This window comes from Danio rerio, chromosome 19 (genome assembly GCF_052040795.2).
Source record: "Danio rerio strain M-AB ecotype USA chromosome 19, GRCz13ab, whole genome shotgun sequence".
Lineage (NCBI taxonomy): Eukaryota > Metazoa > Chordata > Actinopteri > Cypriniformes > Danionidae > Danio > Danio rerio.
This window is the reverse complement of record NC_141039.2, coordinates 41,096,347-41,121,787: the sequence shown is the minus strand read 5'-3', so window position 1 is coordinate 41,121,787 and position 25,441 is coordinate 41,096,347. Positions and strand designations below refer to the sequence as shown.

Sequence of the window (25,441 nt, the reverse complement as noted above, 5' to 3'; positions counted from 1 at the left end):
ATTTATATGTATTGTTTCATATTTTTAGTGTCACGGTGGCTCAATGGGTACACACAGCAAGAAGGTCGCTGGTTCGAGCCCAGTTGGCATTTCTGTGTGGAGTTTGTATGTTCTCCTTGTGTTCATGTAGGTTTCCTCTGATGCTCTGGTGTCCCCCACAATCCAAAGACATGAACGTTATAGGTGAATCGAATGAGCTGTATGTGTATGATATAGTGTGTGGGTGTTTCCAAGTATTGGATTGCAGCTGGAACATAAAACATATGCATAAAACATATGCTGGATAAGTTGGCGAATGAAAGTTTCATATTTTTAGATATATATTTTACTCATTTTTATAAACTTGTCTTCCACGCTAAACCCAAATGGTTCACATGCAAGAAAATTCATCAGTAATTTTCACACATGAATTAGCTGCTTCACCCTTGAATATTGAACTCTATTCAAGCTTAAGAAACACAATGTCCGACTGTGTTGCTGATTTGAAATATGCAATTGTATTGTCAGTTTATAAAGCAGTGAACACAAAGCGAACTCTGTTCCTTATACACAGAGTAGATTTTCTTTTTCTTCCATAAGGTTATAAATACCTTGATTTTTTTTGTGAGCTAATTCAAATATAGAATGTGTTTATAAATAAGTACAGGATTAAGCGCGACCAAATTGAGCAGCATTGTGGATTTTAAATACTAGTCTGTGAAGGATTATTTTGAAATAATGAAACTGCGCCCTACACTGAGTCTGGATAAACGCCTGATTATAATGTGCCTCTCCATCATTTGATCATCATTTGATGAATCACTGCTTGCATGGTGGCTTGAATATGTACACAAATGTCTATTTTAAACAACATTCCACAGGCAATAATACAGAGTTAATTGTCCCCGGCAAATCGAGAGACACTTTTGAATATAGCTTGATCCATAACGAGTCTCATTTACATAAAAAGCTGGCACTGACAAGAAAGAAAAAAAAGATTAAATTGTGGCTAGGTTTGCACACAAATTACTCCACACAAAAGTGACGCAAGTGTTTAGTGAATTTGCCTTAAAAACGATTGATTAAACAGCCTTGACCTTGAGGGAACGCAGAATAGTAATGAAAACAGTCATAAATAATTACAGGAAAGGACTATTTATTTATGTAGACTATCTTTTTAATTAAGCCCGGGAATTCCTGTCTTAATTTAGCAACTCTTGTAATTATGCTGTGACTGTGGATTTTATCTTATCTTTTCTGCCTGAGTGGACTTATAAACTCAAAATGAAAGCATTTAATACATCTGCTTCTTTGACTTATGAAATTGAAGTACTTGCATACAAATAATCGCATTTGTCTTTTATTGTTTACATGCACTTTGCAAAATCCAAATCCATAATTCGCCTTTAGAAAGCATTTATATATGTGGCCAAAATTATTTGAACAATATTTTCATCTGTTAAAAATGCTTTTAATCAGTTATCAGTGATTTTGTTAGTAGTTTACAATCCCAAACATTAATTTTGCAATTAATAATCCTATGATAGTTTGTTTGTAAATAGAGGAGCAGCTTGTTCTTCACACAGAGTTCTGGGTCTGTATTCACAAAACATTGTATCTGATCACTCAAAGTATAGGTAAATAGCAGTAAAAGTTTTTTTTTTTTTTTCAGCTATAAGTTTTCTCATAGAAGCTGTTAATGAAAGCTGTTGAAACAAATGTTTACTAAGGATTATAGAGAAGTTTTTGCTAAGAGTAAAAGGTCTGACGTTATTTCTATGGATAATATTAACATGATTACTTACTATGCAAACAGCAATTGCTGAATTATAGGTGAATTGAATTAGCTAAATTGGTCGTTGTGTATGTGTGTGAATGAGAGTGTATGGATGCTTCTCATTGTTAAGTTGCGGCTGGAAGGGTATCCACTGTGTAAAACAAAGGGTTGGCGGCTCATTCCGCTGTGCCGACCCCTGATTTATAAAATAACTAAGCTGGAAGAAAACTAATGAATGATCTCACCATGGGAGGCATGGTGGCCCAGTGGTTTGCACTGTTGCCTCACAGCAAGAAGGTCGCTGGTTTGAGTCCAAGGAGACATTTCGACCTGGTGGTGTTTTTGTGTGGAGTTTGCATGTTCTTCCCATGACCGCATGGATTTTCTCTAAATTGGGCCGTATTGTATGAGTGTGTGCTGGAAGGGCATCCACCACATAAAACATATGCCAGAATAAATAGTGGTTTGTTCTGGTGTGACCGTGCCTGATACATGAAAGACTAAGCTGGAGGATAGTGAGTGATCTCACCATCATCCAGTATGTCTGGAAAGACATAAATAAAAAGAGAAATACTAAATCTTTAATAAATGTAGCAATATCTTCAAAATGCTTCAAGAAACTGCTAAATTGTTGCTAAACAGTTGATAAGCTGCTAAAACCTACTCAATATGCTCTTGGGCTCATATAAAATATATACTTAAAGAAATAGTAGTATGAAATTGTAGTAAAACCTTGTGGCCATAGTGTGTTTTTTTTTCTAATTTGCTTTCAGTTGGGTTTGAGGAAGGGGTTTGTGGGTCTATCGATAGCAGGCTGGTAAATGCAGGACAAGCCAGCCGGCTTCTCACAGACGCACTCGAGAAATACATGTAAATGTTACGTATGATGAGCAACCCTAATGGATTTGTGTACAAAAACAACTGCAAGCAGACGTCGAATCAGCCATGTATTTGACAGTTCCCAGAAAATGTAGACCTGATCACATACAATGGGGGAAATAAGTATTCAACAAGTCACACTTTTTCTCAGAAAACATTTTTCTAAAGTTGCTGTCGACTTGAAATTTTCACTGGATGTTGATAACAATCAAATAATTGCATATATGCACAGAAAACAAAACTAATTAGTTTATGAATTAAGTCATGTGTAATTTACACAGGGAAAAAAATGAACACATGAAGAAAGGGAGTTGTAGAAAGGAAGTGAAAGCCCAGACAGCAGCTAAAATCTCTCAGTAGTTCTTCAGCAACCATCCACCCTTCGTCAATGTAAATTAATATTTACTGCTTCAATCCAACATCTACATTAGCAGTATGATGAAGATGAAACCAAGGTGGACTTTTCAGCAAGAAAATGATCCAAAACTCAGACAAGGAAACTCTCAAAGATTTTCAGAGAAGGAAAATAAAGTTGTAGAATGGCCCAGCTAGTCACCTTACTTGAATCCAGTAAAAAATACAAAATAAATGTCAGATTTCATATACGAGACAAACAGAAACCGAATGCATGTAACTTTATTCTCCATACGAGAGGCGGCTTAAGCTTCCGTCACGAAAACAAAAAAACAAAAAAAAACTTTTATATAAAGTGCTAAATACATTTCAGTAGTTCAGTACTTTCTTCTTGTGTCATTCCATTGCTATTAGACACTTTTTTATATTTATATTACACAATTTTTCAGATTTTTTTAGTTTTGTTTTATTTTTATGTTTGTATTATTAAGGTTTTTTTTCCTTTTTACTAAAATCTGGTTCAATTCCACGTCAATATTATTTATACATATTATTTCCAGAACACTGTTAAGTTTATATTGACTAATATAAATCTGTATCTAGTGATGTCTATTGGAATAATGTGCCCGCTGCTCTAAAAACCCACTGAGAATATAGATGAGTAAAAATATACACCTATTCTTAGTGCTTAGTCAGTGGCTAAATTTAGAAATGACTTTATTAAGGTCAAATATTAGCAAGTCCTTTCTCATATGTGTTGAATAGGTTTGTACAACCATAAAGGTTCCTCTTATAGGTTATCCAATAAGGTTGTTTGGATGCACTTTAGTCAGTCTTTGAAACTCTTCAAAGGGCTCAAATACAAAAGAGAGACCTCAGTGAACTGAAAGAGCTCTTGGTAAATCATCACTTGGAAACCGAGATGAAATTATTCGTTGTGCACTTTGTAAAGCCAAAATGACAGTATACGCTGTTTATAAGTGTTTTCCCCTTTTGGAATAACATTAGGTGATAAATTGTGCATTTTTTTCTGAAATTCCGATTTGATGATGATTTAAATGTCTTGCTCAAGGGCAGAGTGGTAATGATTCATGGACAAAAACAGCCCTTTTTCATTTCTTACTGCTGAATAATGATCCAACTTTTGACAGGTTTTGTACAGCTTCATTTAACTGGCTTTAGTTGACTTTATTAGGCTTTGAACTTGGATTTTCCATTGAGGAAACAGAATGTTACACATATTTAATCATTTGTGCTTTTTGCTGTACACTGTTTGCCGAATCCATAATTAGAAGTTCTTCTTAGTCCGACCATCTGGCCTCAGCTGTGAGTTTAATCTGAGGATCAACATGAAGCTTTACAGTTTACATTTAACATTCCTATTATGTGTATGCAGGAAAAATAAATGTCATACATATGTGGTGGATTCTGATGTTCAGATCATCACATTGACACAGTACATGCACAAATGCTCCATTGAAATCCGGTGTAACATTTACCAAAATTATATAAAACAGCAACACTGTACTTTTTTCACTATATACTGTTTTGCATCTGCACAACTCTGGTTTTCATTGTATTGTTTACAAGTTTACTGTTTACTGTTTACAAGTGTTGTTTTAACTCATATTTTTAGATTATAGTAAATGTGTAATTGTATTTATTGTAATTTCATCTTAAAAATTCTACTTTTTGTATTAATATTATATGACATTATATGTTAGGCACCTGGGGTCTGAAAGTTACGCAATTTCCATTCTCTGTTTATCCTGTACATGTGGTTAAATTGACAATAAAGCTGACTTTGACTTTGATGAATTATGAATCGACAAGTATCCTGTTAAAATAAAAGGAGAAATAAATATTTAAACATAAAAATAATTTAAAAAAATATAACAATAATATTTTTTTTATTTAATTCAATTACTGACAAAAAGTCAATGTGTGTGTGCTACTGTAGAACACTGGATAACAGTGTTGGGGATATAAAAAGCAAAGAAGTATGTGGGTGCTGTGTATATAGTGCTCGTAATCAGTCAGAGGGATCTTAACCTGTGCGTATGTATCAGTGTATCAGCAGGTGTTGATTGGCTGATTGGCACTAAGCATCATGGTAGTGGTAGAACTGTAGTTCCCCAGCGATCTGCATAGGTGATCACGACATATTTTTTTCAAGACACTTCTATGCAGCTTAAAGTGACATTTAAAGACTTAACTAGGTTAATTAAGTTTACTAGGCAGGTTAGGATAATTAGGGAAGTTATTGTATAGCGATGGTTTGTCTTAATAGCTTAAAGGGGGTAATAATTTTATCCTTAAAATAGTGTTAAAAAAATTAAAAAACTGCTTTTATTCTAGCTAAAATAAAACAAATAAGACTTTCTCCAGAAGAAAAAATATTATCAAACATACTGTGAAAATTTCCTTGCTCTGTTAAACATAATTTGGGAAATATTTAAAAAAGAAAAAAAATTCAAAGGGGGTTTAATAATTGTGATTTCAACACTTTAGAAAAAACAAAACAAAAAAAACAACAACAAAAAAACAAAAACAAAGAGGAGCTAATAATTCTGACTTCAGCTGTATAAATATATATATATACACATTCACACACTTATATACACTTATGTACACTTATATGATGTTGCTTTAACTTATTTTAATAAGGTAATCAGGTTTCAACCAAAAGTTTCATACAAAGTTTACTTTCATATCTTTAGTTAGTTTGATTAATGTTGAGATGACTAGAAAAGTTCATTTGATTCAACTAACAGATTTAAGGCAACAATATGTATTTACAATATATTAAAAATTATTGAAATAATGTTACATTGTGATTCAGCTTGACAGATAGATTTTGTAAAATAAAAAAATAAAACATTTACAACTGTTAATGCTAAATTGTATTGTAATTTAAATGATTAAAAACTACTTGTTGATTGGTGGAAATTACAGAAAGTGTCTTTTTTTCTTTCATTTTTAATACTTTTTTTTTCAAATATATTGTATTATTTGAAATTACATCCAATTAAGGTTGTCCAATCTATTGAAACCATAAAACTTATTCAGTTTAACAACATTATATAAAAATTTAAATTAGAAAATAGTGTTGATGTCAAACATTTTGTATGCACTGAATGGCATGTATAAATACTATATGTATTCCTATTGACAAAATGATGGTGAATGAAAGTTACTCTTAACAATCAAATGATTACAATTCAAGTGCTTGCAAAATAAAATATAAAGGGTAACCAATGGGAATTGGAGTGCAAAGTGCGTTTGCTAGACATTTTGAGGACTTTTAAGTACACTTTAACTGAAATCACAATGGAAAGTATGTACAACAATGACGAGGCCCTAAAATTGTGTGTATGACAAGCAGATATTTCCAAACAGTTCATGAACAGACAGGATGACCCATTATAAGAGCAGAACCAGTGCGTTTGAGGACAGTTGTGGTTGTCTGAGAGCTTTTGGAGTGGGTTTGTCATTGACAAGTTTTCAATACTATTCACCATACGGTCACTCTCTCCTGCTGTCTCTTATGGAATGACCCAGTTCATTCATTCACTTTGTGTGTGTTTGTGTGTGTTTGTCACTATACCCTATCAACAGAGAGGCTGGCGAAGAAAACTGGGACGCAGAGAGCTGCCAAACGCTCCCATCGCCGGCAGTCTCCCACACCAAATGTCTGTGCAGCAAGCTGTCCACCTTTGCAGTGTTAGCGCAGAAAGCTAAAGAACCGGTGAGTGCTATCTTTATCTTTTGACACCACACTTCTTCTCCCCTTGATGGATGAGGCCTAGCTGCTCAAAATGTATGCAGTCACACTATATACTATAAATGCTTCCATACTTTGAGGATATTGTTGTTTGGTTACTGTTGAGAAGGTCAGTATCCCATCTGTTCCACATATGCTACATGCTACGGCTAAAGAAAGATCAGAAGCAGCGTGTTGTTGGCTAATTGTTTTGTTGTTAAAGATCTTTTAGAGGTAAGGGCGTAACATTGTGACCGTCAACACTGTTGGCGTGACATTTGATGTGATCTTGCCTCCATAGTGTGCAGGCTTCATATGAAAGCAGATGGTGGAGCAGGTGTTTCATATATCATGGTATGCATAATGCGTCAGGGTTTGTCTAGCTTGGGATTTCTCCCAGGTGTAGTTTAAAAGCACTGATGTGTTGAGGTGCTGTTGTTTTTCTGCGGTTATGAAGATTAATCTAACTAAAGCTGTGGTTATAAATGTGCGAGGGATCAGGGGAAGTGTTGAAAATTTTGATAAATTATGATAAAAAAGAAATATGCAATTGTTTAAAACTTTAGTATATATGGCTATAATTTATTGTAAATTAATAAATGGATTTGTTTTGTTTTTTGTTACTTTTTTGATGGAAAATGATAGTAAAAGTTATAATGTTTCAAATATATACTGCTCTTTAAAACTTTTTTTGCTCCCTAAATTAATTATGAGGAATGTTATGAACACCAAATGGCTGTGTTGCATTAGGATGATTTACAGTTAAAGTCAGAAATAATAGCCCTGCTTTTTTTTTTACTATACCTTTAATTTGGCGCTCTCTGATCCATAATAGACATAAGTCTAACTCTGATGTAGATTCTGCTGGAACAGACTTCCATACAATTGTAAGTACATACAGTAAATACAATTTATTTTTTATTTATTTTTATTCTCTTTAATTTTTATGTGTCTTTATATGTTTATACTCACGACATCAACAATATTTTCATTATTTTTATGACAAGAATATATATATATATATATATATATATATATATATATATATATATATATATATATATATATATATATAGCTGAAGTCAGAATTATTAGCCCCCCTTTTTTCTTTTCTTTTTAAAATATTTTCCAAATAATGTTTAACAGAGCAAGGAAATTTTCACAGTATGTCTGATAATATATATATATATATATATATATATATATATATATATATATATATATATTTTTTTTTTTTTTTTTTTTTTTATTTTATTTATTTATTTTTATTTTTTTTACCTTAACCTAGTTAAGCCCTTAAATGTCACTTTAAGCTGTATAGAAGTCTCTTGAAAACATATCTAGTAAAATATTATTTACTGTCATCATGGCAAAGATAAAATAAATCATTTTTACAGTATGTCTGATAATATTTTTTTTCTTCTGGAGAAAGTCGTATCTGTTTTATTTCGGCTAGAATAAAGCAGATTTAATTTTTTTAAACACCATTTTACGGACAAAATTAGTAGCCCTTACAAGCTATATATATATATATATTTATATTTTAATTTTTTTTTTTTACCTTAACCTAGTTAAGCCCTTAAATGTCACTTTAAGCTGTATAGAAGTGTCTTGAAAACACATCTAGTAAAATATTATTTACTGTCATCATGGCAAAGATAAAATAAATCGGTTATTAGAAATGGGTTATTAATACTAATGTGTTTAGAAATGTGTTGAAAAAAAATCTGCTCTCTGTTAAACAGAAATCGGGGAAAAAATAAAAAGGGAGTATTTCAGGGTAATACTAAAAAAAAAAAGTACAGTAACGTACTTTTATTTTATTTTATTTTTTTTGGAAACTGCATGGGCTTACGTTACATACCTGTTAAGTTTCATGCCAGTAATAAGGCTTTCCCTATAATGCAGTGATCTATTGTGTGTGTGTGTGCATTGAAGAGCTGCTGAGTACAGTATAGCCGACAGGTCAGGAACACTGACGCTATATTGTAGCATCTTATCTGAAGGCAGACACTGAATTAGGTGAACGTTTCTCTCTCGCGCTTGAACCACATCTGACAGTAGTATAACGGCTTTAACACACGTCTTTCAAAATCAAAGTTGTGGGAAAACTCCATAAGCCACTCAAAATGGTATTGTCAATCATTTTCGGATGAAGATTTACTAGTTTTAAACACTGTAAATGGAAGTTCTAAGCTTACTACCGGAAGACCCTGGACGCTATGGTGCCCTCAATGCAGCAACGAAGAGAAATATCTTTAGGTCATTTTCTGTAAAGCTGCTCTGAAAATCACTGTACAGTAAACTCTTTCCCACCATTGATGGGATTTTCTGGCAATTCTTATTCTCTTTTATTTCATTATTTCTTGGTGCTGTTCTTTATCCTAGTAAGAATAGAAAATCTCTACGTGGAGGATTTGGAGAAACAAGCAATGAATCCATTGCTTATGCAAATTTAAGCAATCAAATCAATGTTACTATATGACTATCCAAGCTCTGAGAGTGGATTTGATCTTCTTGTACTGTATATATGTGTATAAATAGTCTTTATTTATCATATTCAGATGTTCATAATATATTCTAGAAGCCAAAAAATGTTGTTCAAATGGTCAAAAACACTAGGAATGATTTTAATATCAAATCTTTTTTTATATAATAGTTGTGTTGGCGTGCAGAAACACAAATAGCAGTAAACAAATTAAGTGCGTTAGCTTTTGTTTATAATGTTCATGTTATTTATTTGAGTACCGCTAATGTTTTGATTCTGTGGTGAGTGGATATGTGTCAACTCTAAAAGGACTAGACACTGAGCTAGACATCTGTGATGTGGCTTTTTAGCTTTCCAGGTTAATGACTCATTCAGCCGCTTGTTATATTGACTCTGTGCCCTGTTTTCACTTAATGGAAGTGAGAGGCCACTCCAGGCCCACCAGCTGCTCTGTTTTCAGACCATCTTTCCCTCAATATACCTCTATCTGCGTATTTATCTCTCTCTAGATCGTTTTCGCTTTTCCGTCCTCCCCTCCCATCAGCATCAGTGAAAGGATACTGACCCACTTTAGTTTAGCTGAGTGTTTTTTTTCATCTGAAAGCACCCCCATTAAAGTGATTGATATGCATGGCAGGCGAAAGGGATGCTGGGAGATGGAGAACAGCCCTGAGGAATGGCCAATGTGGGGCGTAGAGCGTAAAGCCAGAGGCCAGTAAGAGTCACACAGGAGCTGGACCACACACTGCTGGCTGAAGAACCACTGACACTACACACACACACACACACACACACACGAGGGAAGAGAGAGCAGTGCTGGCCATAAGGCACAGTACTGTACAGGCTGGGGCATTGCGCTTTGGGTACAGGGAGACAAGGTGGACGCAATGCCAGATCTAAAAATTGCAGTGCTAAAAGGAATGCTGAAATAAAAAGAGGGAGAACTGGAAGAGAGTGCATTTTAAAGTCAGATATTGCATTTGCTTGGTTGGTGAAGGATATCAAGAGCAGTTCTTATCTATTGGGAATTGATTTAATTGAGCATAGCAGAATGTATCATTTGTAGGGAGTTTGATTGACAGATGATCTGACCAGTTACAGTGCTGATATTATGCACCACCACTGCTATTTATCATGTCTGTCAAACAAACCAAACAGTGGAATTACAAGATGTGTACAAGTGCTGAAATTTAGAGACACTCAATAAAAATGTAAATCTCAAAACTCCAACCTTAAGCCATATTTGTGCACATTGATTGAAGGATGTAAAAAAGAGCATGTGCTGGTAAGGTATGTTTAGATGCTGGTCTCAATGCACAGGAGTCAGGATCAGCAAATAAGCTACATTGAGAACAGCAAACCTGCATCAACACCTCCCTCACCAGCATATGCTGTTTTTTTTTCACCAGAGAAAGAAAGGAAAAAAGTAATAAGGATGCAGCATGTAATCAATCAAACTTATAATATTAAGTTAATTTCGTTTAGAAATCAGAGGGTCACATACCCAAAAATTTGATAAGGAAGCATACGGCAGCAGTGGAGATTAGAAAAGCACTTCAATCAGCTATACGTTGCGAAATCAGCCTTACGTTGCATATTCAATATTGTGTATTCGTAAGTAATACAGGTAGAACAAGTTTTGTTATGTAAATAGCTTTTTCAATGGTATATCGCAGCGGTATGCCAATTCAGTAATGCAAATCATGAATCTTGTGATCCCTATTATTAGCATAATGATACAAAGCATAAACACATGGCATTCTACATGATGTAAAAATAACCGAATAAACACAGTACCACTTGTAACATCTATGGCTGTTAAACATATCACGGAACTATAAAAGTGCAGTAAAGTTCAAAACAGTACTGACCAAAAAAATAGTAGGTTAACGCATTCTTTTGATTAACTTCACTGCACCCAACATCTGATCAATCCCTTGATTCTGCTTGTGCAAAATTCAAATATTTGCGCCTTGATTTGACCAGCATTTGACATTGGTTGAGGCACTTTGCGACAGTTTTGAGCTTGGTTCGGGCAAACTTCGGCAAAGTGTAAATAGCTTCTGTCAACAAGGTGGGCTATTTACACTAAATGCAAATAGCCACTCCAATATATATATATATATATATATATATATATATATATATATATATATACAGTTGAAGTCAAAATTATTAATCCCCCTGTTTATTTTTGTCCCCAATTTCTGTTTAATGCAGAGAAGATTTTTCTAAGAATTTAACACATTTCTAAACATAATAGATTTAATAACTCATTTCTAATAACTGATTTCTGTTAACTTTGCCATGATGACAGTAAAGAATATTTTATCGGTTATTTTTCAAGACACTTCTATACAACTTAAAGTGAAGGCTGAACTAGGTTAATTAGGTTAGCTAGGCAGGTTAGGGTAATTAGGCAAGTTATTGTAACAGTAGTTTGTTCTGTAGACTAACGAAACAAAACAATAATAATATTGACCTTAAAATGGTGTTTAAAAAATTAAAACTGCTTTTATTATAGCTGGAATAAAACAAATAAGACTTTCTCCAGAAGAAAAAAATATTATCAGACATACTGTGAAAATTCCCTTGCTCTGCTAAACATCTTTTGTGAAATATTTTTTAAAGAAAAAGTTTTTTCTTATCATAAAAAACAGGAAAATATTGTTGATGTTGTGAGTATAAACATAAAAAGACACATAAAAATTACAGAAGATTAAAAATAAATAAAAAATTAATTGTATTTACTGTATGCACTTACAGTATTATGGAAGTCTGTTCCAGCAGAATCTACATCTATATTAGAAATGTGTCTATTATGGTTCAAAGAGCTGCAAATTAAAGGCATAGTTTGCCAAAAAATACATTTACTAAATACTCACCCTCAAATTCCCCTAAATACTTGTATAAGTTTCTTTATTATGTATTTTTACACATTGTTCTTTATTTTACTAAAGATGATATTTTGAAGAAAGCCAAAACCATCTATAACCATTGACATCCATCTTCTTATAACAAGAGAAATACAGTCAGGTTTGGAACAAGTGAAGTGTGAGAAAATGATGACAGATGATGGTTGAACTATCCCTTTAAATTTACAATAAGTAATTTTAGAAGAATAGTATCAGATACATGCCTCCTTCAAAAGAGACTTGAAAGTGAAAGAAATCTAAAGAGAAAACTTGGTATATTTTGTGTTATAATAGGTTTAAATGTTCGCTTTGTTTTGAAAAATAACCACTGATTGAAATAAACTAGTGTTAATTCTGAGGAAATTCTACTGTGGCATTTCAGCATTTTAGTTATTGTTTTGTTTAACAGCTGTTTTCCCTGATCCTTACTGAAACTGACATGGAATCCAGTAAAATCCTGTCCCTGTAAAGTGTCTTGCTCAAGGGCACGGCGGCGCTGCAGTTATTGGGTCACTATATAGTGGGTGTTGGACTAGCAGTTTTTGTATCAGCAGTCGCATACTGTCACGTACAGTGTTCACCCAACAACGAAAATTCTGCCCTCCTTTACTCATCCATCACTTGTTCAAAATCTATTTGAGTTTCTTTCATCTATTTAACACAAAAGAAGACATTTTGAAAAATGTTGGTACCCATTGATTTCCATAGTACATTTTTTCCTACTATGAAAATTGATGGGTAGCATTCTTCAAAACATCTTATTTAGTGTTCAACAGAAGAAAGCAATTCATAAAGGTTTAAAACAACATGAGGGAGAGTAAAGTATGAGATCTTTTCATTTTTGGGTGATAGATCAAACAAAATTCACGTTTAGTAAAGAAACTTTACTACTTAAACTGTTTATGTCGGAAGCCAAATGTCACCAACTTAGTTTGGTTACCTGTATTCTCCAAAATACATTCTAGAAACAAAGTCATACAGTTTGATTACTTGATGATAAATATTTCATTCATTAATTCATTATCCTTCAGCTTAGCCCTTTATTTATCAGGGGTCACCACAGCAGAATGAACTGCCAACTATTCCGGCATATGTTTTACGCAGCGAATACCCTTCCAGCCACAACCTAGAACCAGGAAACACCCATACACTTTTGTATTCACACCCACTTAAACACTACAGCTAATCTAGTTCATCCAATTCACCTATAGCGCATGTTTTTGGACTGTGGGGGAACCAGAGCACCCAGAGGAAACCCACACGAACATGGGAAGAACATTCATAGTCCACACATAAATGCCAACTGTCCCAGCCGGAACTCGAACCAGCATCCTTCTTGCTATGAGGCGACAGTGCTAACAACTGAGCCACAGTACTGCCTTGATGAATAATTGATAAATAATCAGTTTTTTTTTTTGGTTAGCCCTTTTTTTTAATAAGTCTAAAGGGGATTGCGCTCCGGATGTGCCGCACTGCAGCAGTCTTGGCTTTATATAGTTGTCTGTATGTTGGTAAGCAAGGCGAACAGATTCTAAATGGTGTCGCTCTTGTACATACCCTCATAGAAATCTCATAACTATTCTAAAAGAGCTGTGCAACCCTTTTAAGTCATTGACTTTTGTAAAATGTTCAGTATACTGTACAAAACAAGCGATTAGTTGCTTTTAAAAAGTCAGTAAGCGTGTTACTTTTAAAGTGATTAATTGACTTTACTTAAAAATGTGTGTAAATCTAACACCTTAAAATTATTAAGTAAATGAACAATCTGCAAAATTAATAAAAAAAAAAAATAACAACAATTAATTAAACTTAACAGTTCCAAGTTAAAATGAAAAATTGACTAACATATTTTAAAGATAACTCATCTTGTCGATTTTAAGGCAACATGTTTACTCCCTTTATAAAGTATATCTAATCATTTATTACTGTGTGGTTATCATTTTACATTATTTTACCAAATTCTTTTTGAAATATGTTTTTGCTTTTGACTTAAATAGTATAGCTGTAGGTATTACACTTTAATATACCAAGGGTTTCACAGTATTTTAATATTGGTCTGTATGGCTTTCACTATTCTTAAAATATGCTGTGCCTTTTCTGATCAAGTTGCTTCCTAAGATATTAAAAGAATGACAGGCAGGAATGAAATAACAATTGATGGCTCATATCTGTGTCACCCAGGCCTAAAGCTGTAGGTCAATGCTTGCTAATCGACATAAATCAATTGTTGTCCCTCATAATGACGTCATTGCCTTGCTATTGGCTTTTGTGTGAATGCCCGGTGACATTTGAAAGTGCAGAGTAACCGATGCTATTAGCAAACAGTCTTCGTTCATTAGCTTGGCTGTGCGCGGGTCATCACATCTCCATCAGTGTGTTTAATGTTCTCCAGCATCTTAAAATTGCAAAGGGTCCACTTTAAAAAAAAGAGTTATCATATATATATACATATATATAAATATATATATATATATATATATATATATATATATATATATATATATATATATATATATATATATATATATATATACACAAGTAAGCATTGTTTATTAATCTAGTTTATGAATGAGTTTTCTTCCAGTAAAACTCACATCATAATATTGTGAATTGAAATGTTAGCAGTTTCACCGATTTAATATACTGATACACATGCATTTATTTGGCATCTTTGTAGTGTTACACATAAAATGAGACCACAGACTGAATAAATAGGTCACAGTTATAGTTACTAAAATCTAAACAAAGCAATTCAGGATCTATTACAGAAAAATCTGCAAACCGTTATTTTGTATTGCATATGTCCAATTGCAATCCTTGGATGCATTGCCTTAAGCTTAATATTTTGAACAAATGATTTTATTCAGTTCTGAAATGTGTTAAGAGAAGAAAATAGGCCCTCTGTTAATTACGGCTCAGTTTTCATATACGCTTATTGGGAGTCTTTGTAATTGCACAAATCTGATTGTAGAAATATGCAAGGTCGTAACCCTGTCTTGAACACTGGAGGGGAAAATTTATCGTCGTTTCTCTTATAAAGAAAATTAAAGGAAACTTAAACAAGTAATTTTTGGTGAATCAAGTCAATATAGTTTATACAGCAGTTTGAATTCAAAGGAGAGTTCAAGTCGAGTCGCTTTCAGAAATATTGCTGTTTGGTCATTTTATATTTCTTTCGTAAAGCAGTTGTCAGATATTAATAATTAAGCTGCTTATTTCTTACCTCACACCCTTTTACAATAAAAAAACTCAAGTGCTGGAAATCATGTTTGGAATCTGTCAACAGTAAAATCTGTATCTCAGTCATTTTGACATTGATGAGCACTGTTAGAGCGCTGAGCCAGAGCAGCTTAAACATTTAACTTCTCAATTTTTTCCATCACCCTGACACCATATTAAATATTTGGCTATTTCTAATTATTTAGCTCTGTGGCTCTGTTATCTCATGCAGTTTATGTAAGGGCAGCTACAGTGCCTTTCACAAATATTTGCACCCTTGTTAATTGTAAGCAAAAAGCTGTGGAAAAAAAAGGTCTGTATTGTTTAAATTCGAAATTTTTTGCTCAAATTTAACAAAACCACTCCACTCTCATTGTGAGCCAACAATTGCAAACACAGTAGTTTTATCAAAATATTTAGTCAAGCCTGGAATTATTAACACTCCTGGGGTCCGTTCTTCGTACGTGGATTACTCAGTTAGCTGGATTTGGATATTGACGATTTGGCACGATCCAGGATCGTTTCGTTCTTCAAAGCTGATCCGAGAGTTGTTGTCATGGCAACAGATCTGCTAGGTCAAACCTGATCGGGAGCAGGTTCAATTCATATAAACAGGATTAGATCGGCTCAGTTCAAGCAAAGATAATACAGATATTTTCTTACAGTAAAAGTTATATACACTTGGGAAAATAGTAGTTTTTAACTATATATATAAAGTTATAGTCATTAATAAAATAAATAAAGTTTTACATATTAATAAAACGTATGCAAGCTGCATCCTCGAAATGAAAATACAAAGACTGCCACGTGGTGGTGCAAAGAGAAAACTTTTTGATATGAACTTTTTAGATCGCTTTAGTACAAATTGTGTATAATAGAAATGCACAATATGTGACTTTTTTTAAAGCAATAACACATTTCAGCAGTCATAAACATGTTTTGACAGTTAATATGCCAGTGATTTGATGCTTTACAAAAGTTGCAGACACCTTTACCAATATCAAAATGCTTTTGGAAACAACCAGTTATTCTTTACACCGATTAAAAAACTGTACTATAATAAAGAAAATCTTTTCTAAATGTAGAACTAAATACATTGATTTGCATTGAAATACATGATGAATACTCTTGACACATGACAGTGTAAAGCCTGCAGCTCACAACAAATGTGGAAGGTTATTGCGTGTCATATTTAACAAGCCGTTTACTGCTAATTTGATGTAATTTTGCTCACATGGATAATTGAATATTAATCAGATGATGTCATTACGCTGCTGTGCCATCAGCCAATCGTTGCATAGCTGATCATGATTTCGAGGATCGATAGATCTGTCCTTCACAACACACGCAGCGATCTCAGATCAGTTCGTCCTGACATTCTAATCTAATTCGCGAACTTGTTTGAAGAACCAAATTAGCGAGAGATCAGTTATCAAGATTAAAAGATCCAGGATCTGCCAAATCATCTTAGATCATTTCAGCGAGGTACGAAGAACGGACCCCTGGCAAATTCAGACTTAAAGTTTTTGTTCAAATGTAAATAAAATCTGATGATCCTTCTTGTACATCATCTTCTTGTGCCATCTGATGCCCTCTGGTACACTGAAGCATGTGTAATTTCTAGTATATATTTAAAAAATCTAATAAATCGATTAATAAAAGTAGTTTAGGTGGAAGTTATATGCCTGTAGGGCACCTTTGCGGAATAAATAAATCTTCGGTTCGTTACATAAAAAAGGAGGGAAATAACATGTGGACGACAGCAGCAATAAGTTTTAACAAAGATGCAAAAGGAGTTGCCCAACTGTCCACAACAAGACCATTATAAGAATGGAGTCTGCTTTAGCTTTGTGCATCAGTGACTGTAGGAAAAATTCTTGTCTGAGAAAAGTGTATAAAGTATGTAGTGAAAGTTTTACAGCCTTAAAAAATCTACTGTACAATAATTTTAAAAATAAAGCTGACTACTTTGCGGATTTCATTTATTGCAGGTTATTTTTTTTAATAACCCCTGTGATTAACTCTGGAACACTATAAATATGTGCCTCACTTATAGCACCCTCATAATATCATATAAGCAAATTATTTGTTGTAGTATATTGATGTTTTACTTTGTAGCACAGGTGGGTGACATGACCTGCCTTTTACAGGACAAAAAAATATAAGGAAACACAAAGGCCAAACTCATTTAGTCATTCGTCACAATGAATAAGACTAAAGAACAGAGCCGTGGTTTTTAAGCATCACAAAAAGCATCACAAAATTGAAAATCAGAAAATGCCCATTTCCTCTCTCCGTGAAGTAATTAAGAAACCAATCAGCCAATCAGCCTGGGAGAGGACGTTCGTTTATGTTGTGTCCGAACAATTTCCAAGAATTACATCTGGAGAACTGCAGAAATTAATTGGTTCCTCTTGCATCACCACAAACAATTTTAAAAGGGTTTCAGGAAGAAAAAAAGCCTCTACTCTTGTCCAAAACAAACTCAACCACCTTGTTTTTTAAGCAAAACATTTTCACAAACAATACTTTTTTTTTTTTTCTCGACAAAACCGTTTTATCGTGTTTAATAAGGTGTCATTTACACCTATAGCATGCACACTAGACATACTCAAAATCTGCTCAGTCATGCTTCTTTTTTTGAAAATACTCAGTACCCCATTTAGTTTGGAACCGGCTGTCCACAAAAGCTCTCTGACTGGTTTTTAGACTGTTTTGTACCGTTCCCTTATTCATCAATCCCTCTCATAATAACTCCTGAATTATTAGCCCCCTGTTTATTTCCCCCCCTAATTTCTGTTTAACAGAAAGAACGCATTAAAAAATATAAACATTTTAATAACAAATTTCTAATAATGATTTCTTTTAGTATTTTATTTGACTAGACATTTTTCTAAATACTAGTATTCAGCTTAAAATAAAATTTAAAAGCTTAATTAGGTTAATTAGTTTAATTAGGCAAGGTAGGATAATTAGGTAAATCATTGTATAACAAAATATTGAAAAAAAAAATAGCTTAAACAATGTTGCAAAAACATTAAAGCCATGTTTGAATCCACCTTTGCTATTTTAGGACAGAAAAATATGGTCTGGGCAGTATAGTGGTCCAGTGGGTTGCATCGCATCACAGCAGGTCCGTTTGTTCTGTGTTGAGTTTGCATGTTCCGCCCGTGTTTGTGTGTGTTTCCTCCGGGTGATCAGGTTGCTTAAAACATATGCTGGATAAGTTGGCAGTTCTTTCTGCTGTGGCGACCCCAGATTAATAAAGGGACGAAGCCAAAAAGATAATAAATGAATGAATGAAATTATGGTCTGCGCCCCGGCGCATGGTCTAATAGGGTTGTGCTTATTCTCTGACTGAGTTATTGGTGTGTTTCGAGCAAGGTTCTTTAAACCAATCAGTCTCATCTCACATTCCCTTTAGGAGTACATGGCCGATTTTGTAAGAGAAAAAACTGAACACTTTACTAGCGAGAAAACAGTTAAACAGACCATCTGCAGTGTGAGGATAAAGAACGAACCTCCTCCATTCAGCCTCTTTACTTTTACTCTTTACTTCACTCCTTTACTTTTGTGGATAAGGAAATGTTGGAAACTCACTCCACTGAAGACATCCATTAGCCTATATATTTAGTCAAGAAGATTTGTTTCAAAACTATTTTTTAAATTCACTTCTAATTTTCCAGCAAATAAATAAATGAACAATGATAATGAAGTATGGTCAAAAACTGAGTCATATCCAAACACACATCCTATTCTTATTCCCCATTTGGTGTCTCTAAAACCCAACAGGTGGACAAATCTAAACTTGTTTTATTAAAAAAATATATAAATATGCATATAATAAAAAATACTACTACTAATACCATTATACAAGAGATTTTCTCCATAAGAAAAAAAAAATATTTAAGGAAATTCTAAGCACTGTTAAACATCATTTGGGAAAGAAAAAAAAGCTCGCTTTTGGAACAGAGTTAATTCACTCTCTCTCTTTTTTTTTAATCCGAGAAACTCTGAATCTGTGAAGTACAGCAGCTTCTCTCACAGATATCAAGTGGTCTAAACACATTCATCTTGTGTTGCTCGGAGCTCTGCCCTTCCCAAGACTCTGGTATCTTCTCGATGTTACAGATCAAGCCCGCTCTTGGGCTTTGTAGTTGAGAACTAGAGCAGAGTCAGTCGAGATAGAAACTGCATTTCAATTATAATGTCTTAGGAACTTGTTAAAGGAGTATTTTAGCATTTTGTTGAGAGACCTGCGGTGTGAGTGACTTGTGGATCACAGAGGCCTGCAAAGATGTGAAGTGTGTGATGTTAGACATTAGTCTGTGATTGTGTTGTGCGGTATACTGGCACTACAGTATCACAGTTTCTAAAGGAGAAACCAAAAGAGAAAATTCTAAATCAGTCATTAAAATTCAGAATCGGTGTTTCTGACATGCATTTTTTTATTTAAAATTGAATACATATATCTTCTTTAATTAAGTAAAAAACTGCATGAGTCTATCAGTAATATGTGACCAAGGATCACAAATTCAGTGTACATCTGTCACAAGTGTCCATTGATACTGTATACTATTGGTATACTTTATAAGGACAGGACAATATTTTTCTGAGGCTTGAAAACAATCTAAATATTGATATTGCATTACTAAAAATTGATTTTGATAATTAATGTAGAATATTTACAAAATGTGGAACATGAGATTCACTAAATAATCTAATAAATTTTGGCATAAAAGAAAAATCTATATTTTTGTCCTGATGTATTTTTGGCTGAACATCCCCATGCATACCCATGCAAAAAAAAAAAAAAATAATAATAAATAATAAAAAAAAAATTAAATGTATAAAAAATAAATAAATAAATAAAAAATATATTAAATAAAATATTAAGTGAAATACAAAATAAAAATAAAATAAAATATTAAATACATTTTTAAATAAAATAAAAAAGTTAAATTAAATATTAAATGAAATATTAGATTAAATTATATTATAAAAAATAAACAGTTATAAAATAAAATATTAAAAGAAAAGAAAAGAAAAGAGAATAAACATAATAAAACAAAATAAAATAAAATAAAAACAATATTTTATTTATTTATTGTTGTACTAATACAATGTTTACTACTATTACTAAATATATAAAATAAATAAACAAATAAAAAATAAAAAGATAAAAAATAAATAGATGCAATATTTATTACTTTAATATATTTTATTTATTTATTTATTTAATCAATTTTATTGTTGTACTACTGTTATATTTACTAATAATAATAATAATAACAACAATAATATTTTAAACTATATGTTTTTTTTTTATATATTTCTGTAAACTTCCATGAGTTTTTGCCACGTGAGAACATCTTCAGCAATACTTACTCAAAGCCATTGGGTATCCAGGTACTATTTTAGTTTGTTGTTCTTCAGTGAGTTTCATGCTGTGAAACATAATTGCAGTATCATGAAATCTCTGGTTCACATCCACAGGACTATACAGAGGACAAGGGAAAGATAAAATGTTATACCAGCAGCCAAGAGAGAAATATTAGGATGGATTAACCTCCATGTTTAATCGAGAGGAGAGAGGAGGCCGGAAAGTGGCATAAGCTTCTGTCATTACAGGCCATCTTTAGTATAGCTGCTATCACCCACTGATCCTGTTTATCCCCTGCTGTGTTTTCCAGACAGCCAAACGGCACTATTTACTGAGGTTAGAGGTTTATTTTTCATGCCAATCCTTCTTTTCATTTTTAATTATTTATTTATAGTTTTTTGTTTTGTTTTTTTTGCATTAGCTAGAAGCTCAAAGCCTCATGGTATGCCATTTTCATGTCATGTGACTACATAAAAGAATACGGCTCTTCAGTTTTGATGTCTAATATCAGTATGATTACCATCTTGCTTGACATTTATAGTCATTCTGAAAGCACCAGCGGATAGTTTACCTCAGATCTTGAAAATAAAATAACTAGCAGTAGCAGAGCATAACGTTACATGGTTTTATTATAGTCCAAACTGTAACTTTAATTTGATTTTATAGTAAAAATAAGTCAATGTTATTAAATAAATTATATTGCAAAATATTTATAATATAAATAACATAAAATGGGGTCATCATGGTGGCGCAGTGGGTAGCATGATTACCTTACAGCAAGAAGGTCGCTGGTTCAAGTCCTAGCTGGGTCAGTTGGCATTTCTGTGTGGAGTTTGCATGTTCTCCTTGGTTGGCATGGGATTCTTCAAGGTGCTCCAGTGTCCCCCACAGTTCAAAGACATGCTCTATATGTGTATTGAATAAGATAAATTGGCTGTAGTGTATGAGTGTGAATGCAAGAGTGTGTGGGTGTTTTGCAGTGATGGGTTGCAGCTGGAAGGGTATCCGCTGCATAAAACTTATGCTGGATAAGTTGGCAGTTCATTTCACTGTGGCGACCCCTGATTAATAAAGGGACTAAGCTAAAAAGAAAATAAATGAATGAAATATTTAAGTCGAATCAAAGTATTTCAATTAATTTATGGTCTATATAAAATATATATATATATATATATATATATATATATATATATATATATATATATATATATATATATATATATATATATATATATATATTAACTTTTCTGTGAATGTTATTTTGTCATTTTGGGCAGAATAAATATTTTGATTAATATTCAATTACATTTTTCAAAACCTAACCATGAATATTGATTTATGTTAAATCTTTTTTTTTTTGCATTACTAGCACCTTACGAGCTAATTTTACTATGATTGTATACATAAAAGAAATGTAAAAATGGTTACAAATAAAATATATATATAAACATTATAATATATAATATACAATATACAATATATACAATATAATATATAAATATAAATATAAAATATATATTTTTAATAAATGCTTTTATCACAGTCCAAAGTACAGTTTTACTTTGATTTTATAGTATGAAATGAATGAATAAATAAATAAATAAATAAATAAATAAATAAATAAATAAATAAAGAAACAAAAGGTCAAAGGTTGAACCAAAGTAATTAAATTAATTCTTGCCCTATAAAAAAAAAATTATACTCTGAGTGATTTTTTATTTTTTTTTCCCTTGGGCAGAATAAATATTTTAATTATTAGTCAATTACATTTTTTAGTTTCAACCAAAACAAAACAATCATTTGTAAAAAAAAATAAAACTAAAAAATAAATAAATAAATAAAAATTAGAAGAAAAGAAAAAAAGTACATTAACAAATTACAGTAATTATTTTAGGTTGGTTCAAAGCAAAACTATACTTCGTTCTATGGGTAAACATACAGTGTGTATATATATATATATATATATATATATATATATATATATATATATATATATATATAATAGAAAAAAAAAAAAAAAATATATATATATATATATATATATATATATATATATATATATATATATATATATATATATATATATATATATATATAATACCAAAGTACATAATAAGAAATAAACAATCGTATTATATATTTTTACTTTGTGTCAATGATTTTCTTTTTTCTTTTTTCTTGACCACTGTAACTGAGGGATCCCAATGGAGTTGAGGATCCACGTGCAGTTCATTTTAATAAGAGTAGTCAATGGTCATTTACAGGTGCAAACAAGGTATATTCAAGGTACTCCGGAAGCGTAGTTGAAAAACAATCAGATGATCGATGCAGGCAGCAGACAACTCTAACAATAGAACAAGGCAAGGATAATACACGGAGAGACTACACCAGAAACCACTTCTTAAAGTTACAACAAGACTCAGCAAAGTCTGTGTGTGTGTATGTCTATGTGTGTGCTGTTTATATGGTCCAAGTAATCAGTTCTTTGAGCAGCTCCCAACTATGTGTGTGCAATCAAATGAGAACCAGAACAGGTGTGAGTGTGTAGTGCATGACAGTTCTTATGGAAACAAGATTGTAGTACGGTTGTTCTCCAGTGATCTAAAAGGGTTAGATCGCTGATGATTGGGACAACCACAATAAATATTTTTCATTCAGGTTAAATAAAACTTAAAATTTTGACCCAAACTACAAATTTAAGTTGTAACAAATTTCAGTAGTTCTTTTTTTTTTTTTTAAGTTACTTCAAGATTATATATTTTTAAGGGTATGCGGATCTCTTTAAACTGCTTGCGTCAAGAAGACAGCGGCTTCTTTATCCCATAACAATTTGTCTCCTGTCAGTTTGTCCATACAAACAGATTCATTGTCACACAGGGTTAAACTAAAGGCACTCGAGCACAGATGAAGACACACATGACGGCGCATTCTGAGATCAGGATCTATTACCCTGCTTTAGCAGAGACATATGCATGCGCCTGCTTTGAACAAGTAGGCTTACAGTACCTGCCCTGCATACTAAGATGCTCACTGTCTGGTTTGATGAAAGACATGGCTTTTCTTTCTGCATTCAATTCAATCCAGGGCTACTTGTGTTATGCTTTTCATGATGCATATCATTGCTGTTCATAACCCGATTATGCTTCATAAACTGACAATGCACATGGTCATGTCAGGGTTTTGGGATTATGTAATTTATCAGAATAACGTCATACACTAACCGGCCACTTTATTAAGTACACCTATCCAACTGCTCGTCAATGCAAAATTCCAATCAGCCAATTACATGGCAGCCACTCAGGGCATTTAAGCATGTTCACATGGACAAGACGATCTGCTGCAGTTCAAACCGAGCATGAGAAAGGGGAAGAAAGGGATGTGGGAGATTTGCATCATGGATGTGCAGCCAACAAATCTGCAGCAACTGCGTGATGCTATCATGTCAATATGGGCCAAAATCTCTAAGGAATGTTTCCAGTACTTTGTTGAATCTATCCCTCTAAAGCAGTTCTGAAGGCAAAAGGGGGTCCAACAAGGTGCTAGTAAGGTGTACCTTATAAAGTGGCCGGTGAGTGTAAATGGTTTTAGAATAAATCGTTTTTCATAGTTAGGTTTTCGTTCCGTACTCTGATTTCATTTAAGATGTTTTTCTGTTTACTGATGTGGGCATTTGGGATATGTTACATGAATGTGAGCCTTTGCTGCAGATGAAGACTTAATTAACTTTTTTTTTTTTATTTAAGTAAACTAATAGCTTTTTTACAGTGAATGCGGTCGTCATTTTACAGTTTTTGTGAATCTAAATAACTGCTCACTTCAGGATAGAGGTCCCGAGGTAGAAACAGAAAGCAAATGGAGAAAATTGATAGCAGTGGCTGTTCATTATAATTTAAGGAGAGAAAAACATGTATTTGCTTTAATATGGCTGTAGTACAGAGCCATTAGATCTATTATGTGGAAGCTTGGCTAAGGAGATGCATCTTTAATCTAGATTTAAACTAGATTAGGAAGGCTTTTGTAGAGTTTTGGAGTGAAGTGTGAAAATGCTATACGGTTGGTCTTTGCTATACTCGGCACAGATCAGTTTTGCAATCATAAACACTCAAAAAAGGATGTCTGTTGTTTTCTTAGACTAATTATTTAAATAAGCTGAAACAACACAATTCTTGTGGTTTTTTTGGTGGGACAATTTAATTGTTTTATGTTAAATCCACTTAAATTTGTGAAACAAAATAGTTAACTTAATTCCTTTGTGTTCTCTTAATACAAATCGATTGTGTGAAGAATAGTTTTTACAGTGTAGAGGATAGTGAATAACAGAGTACACAGGAGCTAAACCTTTAGCCTTAGGTAGCAAAATATTACAATCAATACAAAGTGTAATAGGTAGCGTAGAGAAGCTAAAATTGGCATGATCATATTTTTAATAGGCGGTTCATTCCGCTGTGGCTACCCCTGATAAATAAAGGGACAAAGCCAAAGGAAAATGTGCGGAATGACGGCTCAGTGGTTAGCACTGTCTCCTCACAACATGAAATTTTTTTTTTTTTTTATGCAAAAAATTGATATAATATTCAATCATTCATTTATTCATTCATTCATTCATTCATTTCCGGCTTAGTCCTTTTTTTAATGAGGGGTCGCCACTGAAGACTGAACCGCCAACTTATCCAGCATATGTTTT

General features: G+C 32.8%; 1 protein-coding gene across 50 annotated transcripts in view; it reads left to right on the top strand.

The window, feature by feature from the left end:
* adgrb2 (adhesion G protein-coupled receptor B2) overlaps positions 1–25,441 on the top strand; it is a 554,448-nt gene that overhangs the window by 401,013 nt on the left and 127,994 nt on the right. For all 50 annotated transcript variants that reach the window (XR_015515959.2, XR_015515958.2, XR_015515944.2 and 47 more), the window contains 1 exon segment: positions 6,608–6,737. Coding sequence is in view for 11 of the 50 variants with exons in the window: in NM_001443200.1 (NP_001430129.1) it covers positions 6,608–6,737 (130 nt within the window). In the remaining 39 variants the exon portion in view is untranslated.